General features: G+C 45.2%; 1 protein-coding gene across 5 annotated transcripts; it reads right to left on the bottom strand.

The window, feature by feature from the left end:
- Positions 1-60: 60 nt before the first annotated feature.
- LOC311132994 (FRAS1-related extracellular matrix protein 1-like) lies at positions 61-12,818 on the bottom strand. 5 transcript variants are annotated; one of them, XM_084166410.1, is made up of 10 exons: positions 12,652-12,818; positions 7,471-7,653; positions 6,864-7,086; positions 6,191-6,543; positions 5,456-6,016; positions 3,335-3,668; positions 3,106-3,255; positions 2,837-2,915; positions 2,430-2,561; positions 61-2,034 (listed from the first exon to the last, which is right to left on the bottom strand). In XM_084166410.1, the coding sequence occupies exons 1-4, from the start codon at positions 12,799-12,801 to the stop codon at positions 6,536-6,538; spliced, it is 564 nt and encodes a 187-aa protein (XP_084022536.1). In that variant the 5' UTR covers positions 12,802-12,818; the 3' UTR covers positions 61-2,034; positions 2,430-2,561; positions 2,837-2,915; positions 3,106-3,255; positions 3,335-3,668; positions 5,456-6,016; positions 6,191-6,535. The 5 variants fall into 5 exon arrangements, with proteins under 5 accessions (XP_084022536.1, XP_084022538.1, XP_084022539.1 ...); XM_084166412.1 differs by having other exon boundaries at positions 2,837-3,004; XM_084166413.1 differs by having other exon boundaries at positions 2,837-3,255; positions 6,897-7,086.
- Positions 12,819-16,640: the final 3,822 nt, after the last annotated feature.

Genomic DNA, 16,640 nt, shown 5'->3' on the forward strand with positions numbered 1-16,640 from the left:
ACATGTTATAAAATAATTGCACACAATTACATTTAACTGGAATGTGAACATAAAATACCTTCTGTACAATAACTGGCTAAAATGGTACAAATTACAATGTAATTTGAGTAACTAACCCACAACTGCATACAAAGCTGTATCAAAGTTTACATTTCTGTGGCATAATATGTAAAGTTAGCACCATATTGTTTTACAGTGATGAGAGTAACCCGAGTCTTACGTTGTTATTCATAAAATATTACCTTTGTATTTTTATACACAAATTCATGGAAATACTATATTCCTCCAACCCAGTTATGACTTATTTCAGACGTGACCGTGTTACTACCATCAAGGACATACATTTGAATACAGCCTTGCTACCACTGAGCAAGTCAAATAATACTTGAAATGTACAGAAGAGGTATCCATTACTCACAATACTACTATACACCGATATGACATATTACACAGATGACCAGTGCAGCAGTTACAGCTCTCAATAATAATTAGTATAACGATACACAATGTTACTCAGGTGAACAGTACTATACATCATTAAAGGGATAGTTCACATTAAGAAGGTTAAAGAAACCAATGTAATTTGAGTGTACTATCCCTTTAAACTACTGTAGCTGGAATAGCACTTAGGAGCAGGTTGACAGTTACTAGATGAAATAGACTCAGTAGCCAGTTTTTTAGGTACACCACCCTGTTCACGAAAAATGGTTCGCTCCTACAGACCGTGCTCTTGCTATATAAAGCAGGCAAACCGGCATCGAGGCATTCAGTTACTGTTCGATTGAACGTTAGAACGGGCAAAACGAGTGACCTAAGCGACTTTGAGCATGGTATGATCGTCGGTGCCTGGCGCGCCGGATCCAGTATCTCAGAAACGGCCGTCTTCTGGGCTTTTCACACACGACAGTGTCTAGGGTTTACTGAGAATGGTGCGACAAACAAAAAACATCCGGTCAGCGGCTGTCCTGTGGGAGAAAACAGCTCGTTGATGAGAGAGGTAAAAGGAGAAAGGTAAGAATCGTGCAAGCTAACAGGCGGGCCACAAACAACGGCGCAGTACAACAGTGGTGTGCAAAACGGCATCTTAGAACGCACAACTCGTCAGTCCTTGTCTGGATGGGCTATTGCAGCAGACGACCACACCGGGTTCCACTCCTATCAGCTAAAAACAAGAAGCAGCTCCAGTGGGTACGCAATCACCAACACTGGACCATTGAGGAGTGGAAAAACTATCACCTGGTCCGACGAATCCCGGTTCCTGTTGCATCATGCTGATGGCAGAGTCAGGATCTGGCGTAAGCAGCAAGAGTCCATGGACCTGTACAGGCTGGTGGTGTAATGGTGTGGCAAATGTTTTCCTGGCACACGTTAGGTCCCTTGATACCAATTGAGCAACGTTTGAACGCCACAGTTGTATCTGAACAGGTGCATCCCTTCATGGCTACAGGGGGGTCTGACCCGGTACTAGATGGGTGTACCTAATAAACTGGTGATGTTGAGAGCTTCCGCGGTGCATCAAGACATGTTTGCAACTGATGTGTTTAATGAACTACTACTTTAACCCTTTAATTGAAGCTGACCTTTTCATTTATCTATTGCTGTAGTACCATATTAAATGTCCTTTGGGTACCTTTAGGTAATCGGTTGGTTAGCTGTATGAATGCAACTTGTCTTGAGGGTCAGCTCCAATCCTGTTGCAACGGCAGTGGAAAGAAAAATTATTCTGTTTCACAGCATGTGTCCAACGTAGAGATCCCCCTTGGCTCATGTCTTGACGTAACACATGTAGCAATGTCCCCTGCCCATATTACAGTCTGATTTGCCACTTGGCCCTCCTCCACAACAGAACACACCTCCTGGTGCCCTTCCTCTGGCCGGGCTCTTCCTCCAGTTTGTGTAGGTGTTCTCACCTCTCCCTGCATTCCCTGACGGCAGCGCTCCACGTCGCCTTGCACTCGGTGCTAAGGAAGTAGCAGTAACCATTGTGATAAGTCCAGCCCTTACGACACGTCTGCGCACTGACCATCTGTGTTGCTGAGGAGGAAAATGGCCAACCAATGACGTTAGAGGAAATTACTGAAACAACTAACATACAGGGCCGGTTTCCCTGACACATATCAAGCTTAGTCCAGGAATCTGTCCCAGAATGTTGAGATATGATTCCCGGGTAACCCATACTATATAACCCCCTGAAATAGTCTACGTATGATATTCACAACACAATTGGGTAAATGATGGGGGTCAGTGGAGGCTGGTGGCTGAAATTGAGTAAATGGAATGGAGTCAAACGTGGTTTCCATATGTTTGATACCGTTCCATTGATTCCATTCCAGCCATTACAGTGAGCCCGCTCCTCCCACCAGCCTCCACTGATGGGGGTACATTATTTGCTATTCTGTTTCAGGCACTATCCATCCCAGGTTGATTACCTCATCAGTGGGAGCCCAAGGCTTCCAGGAGACCCCGTTGCAGCATAGGAGCCGGCCTGAGCTCTGGTTGAAGTGCAGGAGCCCCATCACCTCTGGGACTCAGGGTTTAGGGCCAGAGCTACCTGGAGCCTCCTGAGGGACAAAACCATCAGAGTAAGTAACACATTTAGTTCAGTTTTTCATCATATTGGAAGTAGGTTATAGGCCAAGAGAGAGACTGTAATGTTTTGGGTTTGTTTACATAGCACATGCCACCAATGTCTGAATAACCCTCAGTGTCTGCGACTGTCAATCCAACAGTTTAGCTGTTACACCAAAAGATCCGAACCTCTTGATGTGATTGCTGGTGTTGTACTAAAGTCGCTCCGATATAGAAACTGTTACGAATAAATGTAACGATGACTCACCTTCCTATTGGGCGGCTCAGGCTTTGTATGTGGGAGCTGGAGATGGACCGTCAGAAATGTTGTAGCTATGTCAATACTTCTGTAGGATACGGACACAACAAGCAAGCTCAAGGGAGTAGTTGGAGAGACAATCTATCATGGTAGATCATGTTTCTTGATGTAATTTCTCTACATATTATGTAAAAAAAGGAAATGTGATAAGAAATACACATTTACACATAAACACACTGTTATGCCAGCACAACTGTACTTTTGCCCAAAAGTCTCACCTTTTCCTGAGTCCCTGATCTAGACCAGAGCTTTGGAGCTGCTGCCCAGCATGGCCCCCTCAGGGGACACCAGAGTCAATTCAAATGTCTCCTCCGCCTCCTCCAGTTGGTCTTGGGTAATCTCGATCCGCCAGCTCCTTTTGGACACACCTTCATAAAGAGCAGAGGTTTTAGTTTCCTATCTAACCTATGATGGTAGTTCAACATCCCACTACAAAGCCACACATACCAGGATCAAACTGGATTAGGCTGGAAGGGCTCAGAATGTAATCCTCTCCAGCAGTCGCTGTGACTTCTCTCACCTAAGATATTAGGAAAAACAGAATCCAAAAGTGACATTCATTGCACTATAATTCATTTAATGTGCCCATCTATCACTCGATTCACTAGATGACAGGTATAAGAATCATAGACTGTTTAAAAGGGATAGATCAGAAATGGTGATGTACGAGGACTCTGCCACGTTGCCTTTCCATAGGACGTCCAGTGAGACAGCGCCCTGGTCCTCACATGCCTGGTGCTCAGACACAGCCAGCTCCACGCGAGACCACTTCAGGTCCAGTCTGCAGCAGGGAGCCAAAAAATAGTTTTACACACCAACCAAGGATTCTGTATTGCCTTTCCAAGTTGGTTCAGTGTGATGGTACCTTCTTTCATTACAGCACTGACGTCTGTAGCCATGAAGTGCTTTGAAAGACTGGTCATGGCTCACATCAACAGCATAATCCCAGAAACCCTAGACCCACTCCAATTTGCATACCGCCCCAACAGATCCACAGATGATGCAATCTCTATCGCACTCCACACTGCCCTTTCCCACCTGGACAAGAGGAACACCTACGTGAGAATGCTATTCATTGACTACAGCTCAGCATTCAACACCATAGTGCCCTCTAAGCTCATCACTAAGCTAAGGATCCTGGGACTAAACACCTCCCTCTGCAACTGGATCCTGGACTTCCTGACGGGCCGCCCCCAGGTGGTAAGGGTAGGTAACAACACATCTGCCACACTGATCCTCAACACGGGGGCCCCTCAGGGGTGCGTGCTCAGTCCCCTCCTGTACTCTCTGTTCACCCATGACTGCATGGCCAGGTACGACTCCAACACCATCATTAAGTTTGCCGACGACACAACAGTGGTAGGCCTGATCACCGACAACGATGAGACAGCCTATAGGGAGGAGGTCAGAGATCTGGCCGTGTGGTGCCAGGACAACAACCTCTCCCTCAACGTGACCAAGACAAAGGAGATGATTGTGGACTACAGGAAAAAAAAGAGGACTGAGCACGCCCCCATTCTCATCGACGGGGCTGTAGTGGAACAGGTTGAGAGCTTCAAGTTCCTTGGTGTCCACATCACCAACGAACTATCATGGTCCAAACACACCAAGACAGTCGTGAAGAGGGCACGACAAAGCCTATTCCCCCTCAGGAGACTAAAAAGATTTGGCATGGGTCCTCAGATCCTCAAAAAATTCTACAGCTGCACCATCGAGAGCATCCTGACTGGTTGCATCACCGCCTGGTATGGCAACTGCTTGGCCTCCGACCGCAAGGCACTACAGAGGGTAGTGCGTACGGCCCAGTACATCACTGGGGCAAAGCTTCCTGCCATCCAGGACCTCTATACCAGGCGGTGTCAGAGGAAGGCCCTCAAAATTGTCAAAGACTCCAGCCACCCTAGTCATAGACTGTTCTCTCTGCTACCGCACGGCAAGCGGTACCGGAGTGCCAAGTCTAGGTCCAAAAGACTTCTCAACAGCTTCTACCCCCAAGCCATAAGACTCCTGAACAGCTAATCATGGCTACCCGGACTATTTGCACTGCCCCCCCACCCCATCCTTTTTACGCTGCTGCTACTCTGTTAAGTATTTATGCATAGTCACTTTAACTCTACCCACATGTACATATTACCTCAACTACCTCAACTAGCCGGTGCCCCCGCACATTGACTCTGCAACGGTACCCCCCTGTATATATAGCCTCCCTACTGTCACTTTATTTTACTTCTGCTCTTTTTTTCTCAACACTTTTTTTGTTGTTGTTTTATTCTTACTTTTTTTGTTTAAAATAAATGCACTGTTGGTTAAGGGCTGTAAGTAAGCATTTCACTGTAATGTCTGCACCTGTTGTATTCGGCGCATGTGACCAATAAAATTTGATTTGATTTGATTTGACATACAGAGATTAATACAGTCGTTGGAGACCATTTACCAAATCTTCATATACTATCATAGAAATTGGCATTGTCATATAGTATGTATGTGACCATTGGTTCTCCTCCCTTAACTGACCACTGTATAGAGCATATTAATATTATTTGTGTGGTGCACGGAGCAGCATCTTACATGTGGGAGGGTCCAGTGTTCCCCAGATTATCAGAAAATCTGACCTCCGACAGAGCTTCCGTTGCTGGGTCTATGATATACACAATAGTCCTCTTGCTCAGGTCCCTTTGAGTGAAACGCTGCTGGGCAAAGCTGCCTGCAAAGAGTACAGTGCAAAGTTGACTGTTTACTGAAGAGCAAACACAATTAACCTAAGGTTTTTTGGCTATGGTAATGTTGTTGTTTTTTTGAAGGGGCACTGATTGCCAAATTCAATGCATTTTGATTAATTATGAGTAAAATAAAACATTGTATTTTAAGTGTACAAAATGGTACAACTGAGGGAAGGGGGCCTGACACCCATGGATAAGGGGCTGCCACTGTGCTAGTGCTCTCCAGGTAACCCAAGTATGGTGGTCTGTGGATGTGGAAGGTTAGGTCTTCATCCTTGGTGTTGGCGTCCTGCGCTCTCAGCTCCCGGGACGAGAGGTAGATCCCATAGCGACCATCAGACAGGACTTCAGCCTTCCACAGAGACTGCAGCTGCACTACCTCAGGGGCCGACCTGTCCAACGGTTCGATCTGGAACATAGAGTTGTATTCAATAGGCACCATCAAATGTGTCCATCAAAACCTACTAATTATTTAAATTCCATTACTATCGAATAAGTTGCTGTGCTGATTTATACCTGTATGAATCGGCCCCTCTAGCTAAATATCTGGGCAGAGGTGTGTATGCAGATGAATATGTCCTACCTGAATGGTGAAGTACACAGCCTCAGTCTGTACCCTCCCCTCCAGCAGGAAGCCCCTGTTGGTAGTGTCTGAGGCCGATCTGTGAGGGGCCACCCCCATGCCTGTAGGTCACCTCCAGCTCCTGCAGGTCCCACTGGGTGAAGTTACTCCCCCCGGCAGTGAGTGGGACGCCGCCCTGGAGCAGGGTGCAGTACTGTGGAGGCTGGGCCAGGAAGAAGAGCAGGTCACTGGGCGGGGCTTCGGAGGTCACTGCCATGGAGGAGTCCTGGGGGACTCTTAGGCCGCCGTTACACGCCAGCGAGGGCAGAACCAGGGTGCCGTTACGGGTGGCCTTGCTGTTGCTGACTACAAACCTGTTAAAGACCGGGGTAAGGCAATAGGCCTTATCATTCATAAACAGTAGATACTAAATATACAATGTACCTGTATATTAGGTAAGGTTGTGGGTGTGAACATAGGGTATTCTTGCATCTAGCTTGCATTGCTCAATGCATTTGATAATTTTCCTGATTGTATATTTGGAAAAGCGGGTATACATTTTTTTTTGGGCTTAATGAACACTGTAAATGTAATACAAAAAGTGATTTCACAGGATATTTAGGTTTGCATAAATCTACTTAGAATTGACCCCTAAGAGAGTAACTGTATATATTGGAAGAGGTGTTGCCATTACTGTAGTGGCTCTGTTGCCGTGGACGTAGCCCACCAGGTTGGCAGCGATGTCCATCTGGCTGAAGGTGCTGATGGCCAACCCGGGGTGTTTGATGTATTCCATGGTCGTTACCGGGGGCGACCGTGACCATGTACAGCAGCTCCTCGGGTTTGTCTGTACCATCTGTCGCCAGCAGGACGCCTGTTGTCAGAACCACACGCTCGCCGCAGCTGGTTTTCACCGGCTTCACGAAGAAGGAAATGTTTCCGGAAAATTGTGATAGACAATGTGAAAACAAAATATTGTTAAGTTAGCATTATGGCAATTGGGTTTTTAGTTTCCTGCATGTTTGAGGTATAAACAATTATCCATATACTGTACATACTGTAGTGTAGCTTATACATGGTAATACCGTAGCTAAGCAGTTAGACATTTTTATTCTTTGCAAAGTAGATTTTTCAATTACTTTACAAATCCCAATTTTCAGCATATAACAAAGTTTATAAGAGTTTTTTGCTTTGTTTAATATGGTACAGTAGATAGCTACCAGCTGATATGACAGGCTATAGCACTGACAATGAACTCAGGTCATAACAAGTGCCATTTGGTAGTCTGTCTGTCCACAAACCTTTCTCCATGTCCTTGAGGGAGATGTGGCCGTGCTGTGATGGGGAGCGGTTCTTCCCGTCCAGCAGGTGGAACACAAAGAAGTCCTGTGTGGCCCCATATGGAGGTAGCGCAACAGGTTGGTGTCCACTGTCTCCTGGGTGCAATTCATCCCCGCAGACTGGGTCACCCAGTCAGAGCCTACCTGAGAGGGGACCATGGACAGAACACATAGTGGAAGGTACTGGCACACATACGACTCATACAAACCCTTTGTAGCGAACGTTCCTATTTTGTAAGGAAGGTGTTTTGGATACTGTACGTACCAACAAAGTCCAAAATATGATGAGCCTCGGGTGATAAGGGAACAGACGGGACTTGCCCATCTTCACCCACATCTCATTACATTTAAAACATTTCTGTTGTGACCTTCCATTGACTGATGTCCACAGGTTCTGTAGAGTTTACCTCACCAATAATCCAACACATGGAACCTACAGCCACCAGTTTACAACAGCTACTCCCCGTGTAAAACGTTAGACTTCCCTTTTCATTAACCAAGCGACAAGTTTGTTTGCGATCATCTAACAATAATAATGTGTTTGCTCAACTTGTCTCATATGTTAATTCAACTAGAAATTATTATTTGGGCATCTTCACTAAAAAAGGCTGTGGAACTATTTTAGTTACACATACAGTTGAAGTCGGAAGTTTACATACACTTAGGTTGGAGTCATTAAAACTCGTTTTTCAACCACTCCACAAATTTCTTGTTAACAAACTATAGTTTTGGCAAGTCGGTTAGGACATCTACTTTGTGCATGACACAAGTAATTTTTCCAACAATTGTTTACAGACAGATTATTTCACTTATAATTCACTGTATCACAATTCCAGTGGCTCAGAAGTTTACATACACTAAGTTCACTGTCCCTTTAAACAGCTTGGAAAATTCCAGAAAATGATGTCATGGCTTTAGAAGCTTCTGATAGGCTAATTGACATCATTTGAGTCAATTGGAGGTGTACCTGTGGATGTATTTCAAGGCATACCTTCAAACTCAGTGCACCTTTGCTTGACATCATGGGAAAATCAAAAGAAATCAGCCAAGACCTCAGAAAAAAAATTGTAGACCTCCACAAGTCTGGTTCATCCTTGGGAGCAATTTCCAAACGCCTGAAGGTACCACGTTCATCTGTACAAACAATAGTACGCAAGTATAAACACCATGGGACCATGCAGCCGTCATACCGCTCAGGAAGGAGACGTGTTCTGTCTCTTAGAGATGAACTTACTTGGGTGCGAAAAGTGCAAATCAATCCCAGAACAACAGCAAAGGACCTTGTGAAGATGCTGGAGGAAACAGGTACAAAAGTATCTATATCCACAGTAAAACGAGTCCTATATCGACATAACCTGAAAGGCCGCTCAGCAAGGAAGAAGCCACTGCTCCAAAACCGCCATAAAAAAGCCAGACTACGGTTTTTTGATCTGATAAAACAAAAATAGAACTGTTTGGCCATAATGACCATCGTTATGTTTGGAGGAAAAAGGGGGTTGCTTGCAATGCGAAGAACACCATCCCAAACGTGAAGCATGGGGGTGGCAGCATCATGCTGTGGGGGTGCATTGCTGCAGGAGGGACTGGTGCTCTTCACAAAATAGATGGCATCATGAGGAAGGAAAAGTATGTGGATATATATTGAAGCAACATCTCAAGACATCAGTCAGGAAGTTAAAGCTTGGTCGCAAATGGGTCTTCCAAATGGACAATGACCCCAAGCATACTTCCAAAGTTGTGGCAAAATGGCTTAAGGACAACAAAGTCAAGGTATTGGAGTGGCCATCACAAAGCCCTGACCTCAATCCTATAGAACATTTGTGGGCAGAACTGAAAAAGCGTGTGCGAGCAAGGAGGCCTACAAACCTGACTCAGTTACACCAGCTCTGTCAGGAGGAATGGGCCAAAATTCACCCAAATTATTGTGGGAGCTTGTGTAAGGCTACCCGAAACGTTTGACCCAAGTTAAACATTTGAAAGGCAATACACTCAATTAGTATTTGGTAGCATGTAAACTTCTGACCCACTGGGAATGTGATGAAAGAAATTCAAGCTGAAAGAAATTATTCTCTCTACTATTATTCTGACATTTCACATTCTTAAAATAAAGTGGTGATCCTAACTGACCTAAAACAGGGAATCTTTACTAGGATTAAATGTCAGGAATTGTGAAAAACTGAGTTTAAATGTATTTGGCTAAGGTGTATGTAAACTTCCAACTTCAACTGTACAATGTTTGACATAATGGTTTCAACTTACATATTTGACATACATGATTGCATTGTGCATGTTCATTTATACAGTAATTATTATTCAACGACCTCACCTGGGATTTGAAATTACAACCTTTTGGTTAACGGCATTTCGATCTTCCTGCTACGCCACCATGTCTGTGTCAATTATTAATCAGACTATTCTCTCATCATTGATTTGATTGACTTATTTAAGCAATTTTAGGGTTTTCTGTATAGTTGGTGGAGCATATTACTCTGTTTTAATATTACTCCTTAATCACTATGATAAATGAAATAGTTTTACTTGAGTGTACCTTTAACAGAGCTGATGTTTACTTGAAGTGCAAAGTGTAGCAATACAGGTGAAATCAGTCATTAACACAGACATGGTGGTGTAGCAGGAAGATCGGTATGCCGTGAACCAAGAGTTAGTGATTTTAAATCCCAGGTGTTGAATAATAATTACTGTTTCAATGAACATGCACAATGTAATCATGTATGTCAACGTGTGTCAAATATGTAAGTTGAAAACATTGTATGTCAAAAGCACAGTGTGTGTGTGTAACTAGTTCCACAGACATTTTTAGTGAAGATGCCCAAATAATAATTTCTAGCTGAATTAACATATGAGACAAGTTGAGCAAATACATAATTTTAAGCTAACTGAATTTCTGTCTAAGTTTTCTCAAGTTGGAGCTATGTTTGGGCAACTAAAAATGTTAAGTTCAGGTAACACTTTGATCGAAAAATTTAGTAAACTAAAGAAGGCTGTGGAACCAGTTACTTACAGTGGGGGAAAAAAGTATTTAGTCAGCCACCAATTGTGCAAGTTCTCCCACTTAAAAAGATGAGAGAGGCCTGTAATTTTCATCATAGGTACATGTCAACTATGACAGAAATCAACTGTGGGAGCAATTATTAGGAAATGGAAGACATACAAGACCACTGATAATCTCCCTCGATCTGGGGCTCCACGCAAGATCTCACCCCGTGGGTTCAAAATGATCACAAGAACGGTGAGCAAAAATCCCAGAACCACACGGGGGGGACCTAGTGAATGACCTGCAGAGAGCTGGGACCAAAGTAACAAAGCCTACCATCAGTAACACACTACGCCGCCAGGGACTCAAATCCTGCAGTGCCAGACGTGTCCCCCTGCTTAAGCCAGTACATGTCCAGGCCCGTCTGAAGTTTGCTAGAGTGCATTTGGATGATCCAGAAGAGGATTGGGAGAATGTCATATGGTCAGATGAAACCAAAATATAACTTTTTGGTAAAAACTCAACTCGTCGTGTTTGGAGGACAAAGAATGCTGAGTTGCATCCAAAGAACACCATACCTACTGTGAAGCATGGGGGTGAAAACATCATGCTTTGGGGCTGTTTTTCTGCAAAGGGACCAGGACGACTGATCCGTGTAAAGGAAAGAATGAATGGGGCCATGTATCGTGAGATTTTGAGTGAAAACCTCCTTCCATCAGCAAGGGCATTGAAGATGAAACGTGGCTGGGTCTTTCAGCATGACAATGATACCAAACACACCGCCCGGGCAACGAAGGAGTGGCTTCGTAAGAAGCATTTCAAGGTCCTGGAGTGGCCTAGCCAGTCTCCAGATCTCAACCCCATAGAAAATCTTTGGAGGGAGTTGAAAGTCTGTGTTGCCCAGCGACAGCCCCAAAACATCACTGCTCTAGAGGAGATTTGCATGGAGGAATGGGCCAAAATACCAGCAACAGTGTGTGAAAACCTTGTGAAGGCTTACAGAAAACGTTTGACCTGTGTCATTGCCAACAAAGGGTATATAACAAAGTATTGAGAAACTTTTGTTATTGACCAAATACTTATTTTCCACCATAATTTGCAAATAAATTCATAAAAAATCCTACAATGCGATTTTCTGGATTTTTTTTCTCATTTTGTCTGTCATAGTTGACGTGTACCTATGATGAAAATTACAGGCCTCTCTCATCTTTTTAAGGGGGAGAACTTGCACAATTGGTGGCTGACTAAATACTTTTTTTCCCCACTGTATATAGGCAGGTGTGTGCCTTTCCAAATCATGTCCAATCTATTGAATTTACCACAGGTGGACTGTGGTCCAATCAAGTTGTAGAAACATCTCAAGGATGATCAATGGAAACAGGATGCACCTGAGCTCAATTTTGAGTCTCATAGCAAAGGGTCTGAATACTTATGTAAATCAGGTATTTCTGTTTTTTATTGTTATCTTTTTTGCAAACATTTCTACAAACCTGCTTTCGCTTTGTCATTATGCGGTACTGTGTGTAATGAGGATGACATTTAAAAAATATATCAATTTTAGAATAAGGCTGTAATGTAACAAAATGTGGAAAAAGTGAAGGGGTCTGAATACCTTCCGAATGCACTGTATATATTTACAAAAATATAGATATGGGGGATTGGAAATGATGAAGACAATTACATTGATAGAAGCCACGATCTATCTGCAATATTAAAGCTGATCTACCACCTAAAAATATATAGAAATTTAATACAAAATGTAATAAAAATAAACAGTAGATCCGATTACAGGCCTCTCTCATCTTTTTAAGTGGGAGAACTTGCACAATTGGTGGCTGACTAAATACTTTTTTCCCCCACTGTAATAATAATTAGTTGAAACAACAATACAAATGTTTTACAGTGTTTACATGGTATAGATCAGGGGCCTCCAAATCCATTCTAGGAAAGCTAAAAGATGTGCAGGCTTTCGCTCCAGATCAGCACTAGCACATCTGATTCCACTATTCATGGTCTTCAGCCTGGACCAGGTGTGTTAGTGATGGGCTTGAATAAAACCCTCCACATCCAGTAGCTCTCCAGGACCGGAGTTGGTGGTAACCTCCGCTGTTGATAATTGATGGTTTGACGACGGCCAGGTGACTCACCGTGATGTTTCTGGCGAGGAACTCCGGGACCTCGTCATTGATGGGGTTAATGATGACGTAGAAGGGAACGTGGGCAGAGGTGTGTTTCCCATCAGAGACACAGAGCATGAACTGGTCGGCGGTCGGCTCGATCCCCTGGTGTCCGTTCATGATGTCACTGTTGGAGAAGGAGGCTGTTGGAGAAGGAGGTCCTCCCCTCAGAAGCCTCCTGTGATCTAAACTGTATTCTAGTGTGGCCATTGGAATGCAGTCAACATATCCAAACTTAACATCAGTGCTGCTGTGTTTAAAGGTGCAAGGAATGAGGTGTCATCAATCAAATCTGACCTAACTTTTAAGCTTTTCTGGTTGCGGACAGTGAAGGCCAGGTTTAATGGGGAAGCCATCCAGCTGAACAGTTCCGTGCTGGGGCTCATTCTTCAGCTCCACTCTCAGGCTCTCCTCCATAGAGTCATGGTCCATCAGCAACAGGTGGTCCGGACCCACCCAGCACTCCCCACCCTCGTCCACTGTCAGAGGGTTCATGTGCACCTGAGGAAACAGTATACAGCAGGGTTGTTCAATGGAGGGCCCGAAGGGATGAAACTTCTGGCTTTCATACTTCTAATTAAGGGCTACATCTGACCTGGGATACCAGCTAAGTACATTTTCTGGTCAATTCATGATATAAATGTACCAATTAACTACCAGGTAGACCTACCTGTCTGGCCGGACCTACCTATCTGGCAGGCCGGACCTACCTGTCTGGCAGACCTAAACTACCTATCTGGCCGGTTGGCTGGACCTACGTAGGTACCTATCTGGCCGGACCTACCTACCTGTCTGGCCGGTCGGCCGGACCTACCTGTCTGGCAGGACGGCCTACCGGACCTACCTATCTAGCCGGCCGACCGGCAGAACCTACCTACCTGTCTGGCCGGTCGGCCTACCGGATCTACCTATCTAGCCGGCCGACCGGCAGAACCTTCCTATCTGGCCGGATCTATCTATCTGGACCTACCTTTGTGTGTGTATGTGTATGTTGGGGTGCCAGGGTAAGTATGTGTGTGTGGGTAGGGTCCAGTGTGTGTGCATAGAGTCAGTGTAAGAAAGTTAGTTAAAAAAAGGGTCAATGCAGGTAGTCCAGGTAGCCATTTGATTTGATATTTAGCAGTCTTGCTTAGCAGTCTTATGGCTTGGGGGTAGAAGCTGTTCAGGGTCTTGTTTGTTCCAGACTTGGTGCACTGGTACTGCTTGCCGTGCGGTAGCAGAGAGAACAGTCTATGGCTTGGGTGGCTGGAGTCTTTGACAATTTCCTGGGCCTTCCTCTGACACCGTCTGGTATAGAGGTCCTGGATGGCAGGGAGCTCGGCCCCAGTGATGTACTGGGCCATACTTACCACCACCTGTAGTGTCTGGCGGTCGGGTGCTTTGCAGTTGCTGTACCAAGCGGTGATGGAGCTAGTCAAGATGCTTTCAATGGTGCAGCTGTAGAACGTTTTCAGAATCTGAGGGCCCATGCCAAATCTTTTCAGCCTCCTGAGGAGGAAGAGGCGCTGTCGTGCCCCCTCTTCACAACTGTGTGGGTGTGTGTGGACCATGTTAGTTCCTTAGTGATGTAGACACTGAGGAACTTGAAGCTCTTGACCCGCTCCACTACATCCCCATCGATGTGAATGGGAGCCTGCTCACCCCTCTGTTTCACATAGTCCACGATCAGCTCCTTTGTCTTGCTGATGTTGAAGGAGAGGTTGTTGTCCTGGCACCACACTACCAGGTCTCTGACCTCCTCCCTATAGGCTGCCTCATCGTTGTCGGTGATCATTCCTACCACCGTCGTGTCATCAGCAAACTTGATGATGGTGTTGGAGTCGTACGCGGCTACATAGTCGTGGGTGAACAGGGAGTACAGGAGAGGACTAAGCACACACCCCTGAGGGGTCCTGTGTTGATGGTCAGCGTGGCAGATGTGTTGTTACCTACCCTCACCGCCTAGGGGGCGGCCTGTCAGGAAGTCCAGGATCCAGTTGCAGAGGGAGGTGTTCAGTCCCAGGGTCCTGAGCTTGGTGATGAATGCTGAGCTGTAGTCAATGAAAAGCATTCTTACATAGGTATTAATTTTGTCCAGGTGGGTGAGGGCAGTGTAGAGTGCAATAGAGATTGCATCATCTGTGGATCTGTTGGGGCAGTATGCGAAATGAGTGGGTCCAGGGTGTCTAGAATGATGGTGTTGATGTGAGCCACGACCAGACTTTCAAAACATTTCATGTCTATATTTGTGAGTGCTACAGGGCGATAGTCATTTAGGCAGGTTACCTTGGCGTTCTTGGGCATGGGGACTATGGTGGTCTGCTTAAAACAAGTTGATATTACAGACCGGGATAGGTTGAAAATGTCAGTGAAGGCACTTGCCAGCTGGTCTGCGAATGCTCTAAGTACGCATCCTGGTAATCCTTCTGGCCCCGCGGCCTTGCGAATGTTAGCCTGTTTAAAGATCTTACTCACATTGGCTACGGAGAGTGAGATCACACAGTCGTCCGGAACAGCTGGTGCTCCCATGCATGGTTCAGTGTTGCTTGCCTCGAAGCGATCATAGAAGACATTTAGCTCATCTGGTAGGCTTGTGTCGCTGGGCAGCTCAGTTTCCCTCTGTAATACGTGATAGTTTGCAAGCCCTGCCACATCTGTCGAGCATCAGAGCCGGCTTTGTAGGAATGAGATCTTAGTCCTGTTTTGACTCTTTGCCTGTTTGATGGCTCTTCGGAGGTCATAGCGGGATTTCTTATAAGAGGCCGGATTAGTGTCCCACACCTTGAAAGCGGCAGCTCTAGCCTCTAGCTCAGTGAGCATGTTGCATATACCAATCTGTGATAGAGAAACAGTCCTGTAACTTAACATCTGCTTCATCGGACCACTTCCGTAGTGAGCGCTTCACTGGTACCTCCTGTTAAATGTTTTGCTTGTAAGCAGGAGGATAGAGTTACGGTCTGATTTGACAAAGGGAGGGCCAGGGAGAGCCTTGTATGTGTTTCTGTTTGTGGAGTAAAGGTGAGGTAGTGTTTTGTCGCCTCTAGTTGCACAGGTGATATCCTGGAAAAAATGTGGTAAACGGATTTCAGTTTCCCTGCATTAAAATCACCGGTCACGAGAAACGCTGCCTTAATCAGCATTTTCTTGTTTGCTTATGGCCCTATACAGCTCATTGAGTTTGGTCTTAGTGGCAGCATCGGTTTGTGGAGGTAAATAGACAGCTATGAAAATATAGATACACTTTTGGTAAATCGTATGGTCTGCAGCTTATCATTAGGTAATGTAATTCAGGCGAGCAAAAACTCCAGACTTCCTTAAGATTATAGATCGCGCACAGCTATTGTTAACAAAGAGACACACCCCTCCTCCCTTCGTCCGAGTCTGCTGTCCAGTCTTGACGATGCATAGAAAAACCAGTGAGATGTATATCCATGTCCTCGTTCAGCCACGACTCTGGAAAAACATAGGATATTACAGTTTCTCAGGTCCCTTTGATAGGATAGTCTTGAACGGAGCTCATCCAGTTTGTTCTCCAGTGATTGCACATTCACCAATAGAACAGACGGCAATGGCGGTCTATTTGCTCGTTGACGTAGTCTCGTCAGGGTGCCGGCTCGCCTTACTCTCTTTCCCCGCCGCTTCCTCTTTCGATTCTCGGGGATTAGGGCCTGGTCCAGAGTAAGCAGAACTTGTTGAAGTAGACATTTTCGTCCAAATAGAGGTTAGTGATCGCTGTTCTGATGTCCAGAAGCTGTTTTCGGTCATAGGAAATGACGGGGGAAACATTATGCACAAAAACAGTTAAGATCAGCGTAAAAAAAACATAGCAGAATTGGTTATGAGCCCGTAAGACAGCTGCTATCCCAATGCAGCACCATATTTGAGAGATTCCACTGTTTACAGTTATAGTATTTACCATGAGGAACTAAGGTGCTGGGTAAATAAGTTCACCACAGAGAGGGTGGCACTGGGGACAACAT

The sequence above is a fragment of the Coregonus lavaretus genome (genome assembly GCF_964263955.1).
Source record: "Coregonus lavaretus genome assembly, chromosome: 7".
Taxonomy (NCBI): Eukaryota; Metazoa; Chordata; class Actinopteri; order Salmoniformes; family Salmonidae; genus Coregonus; species Coregonus lavaretus.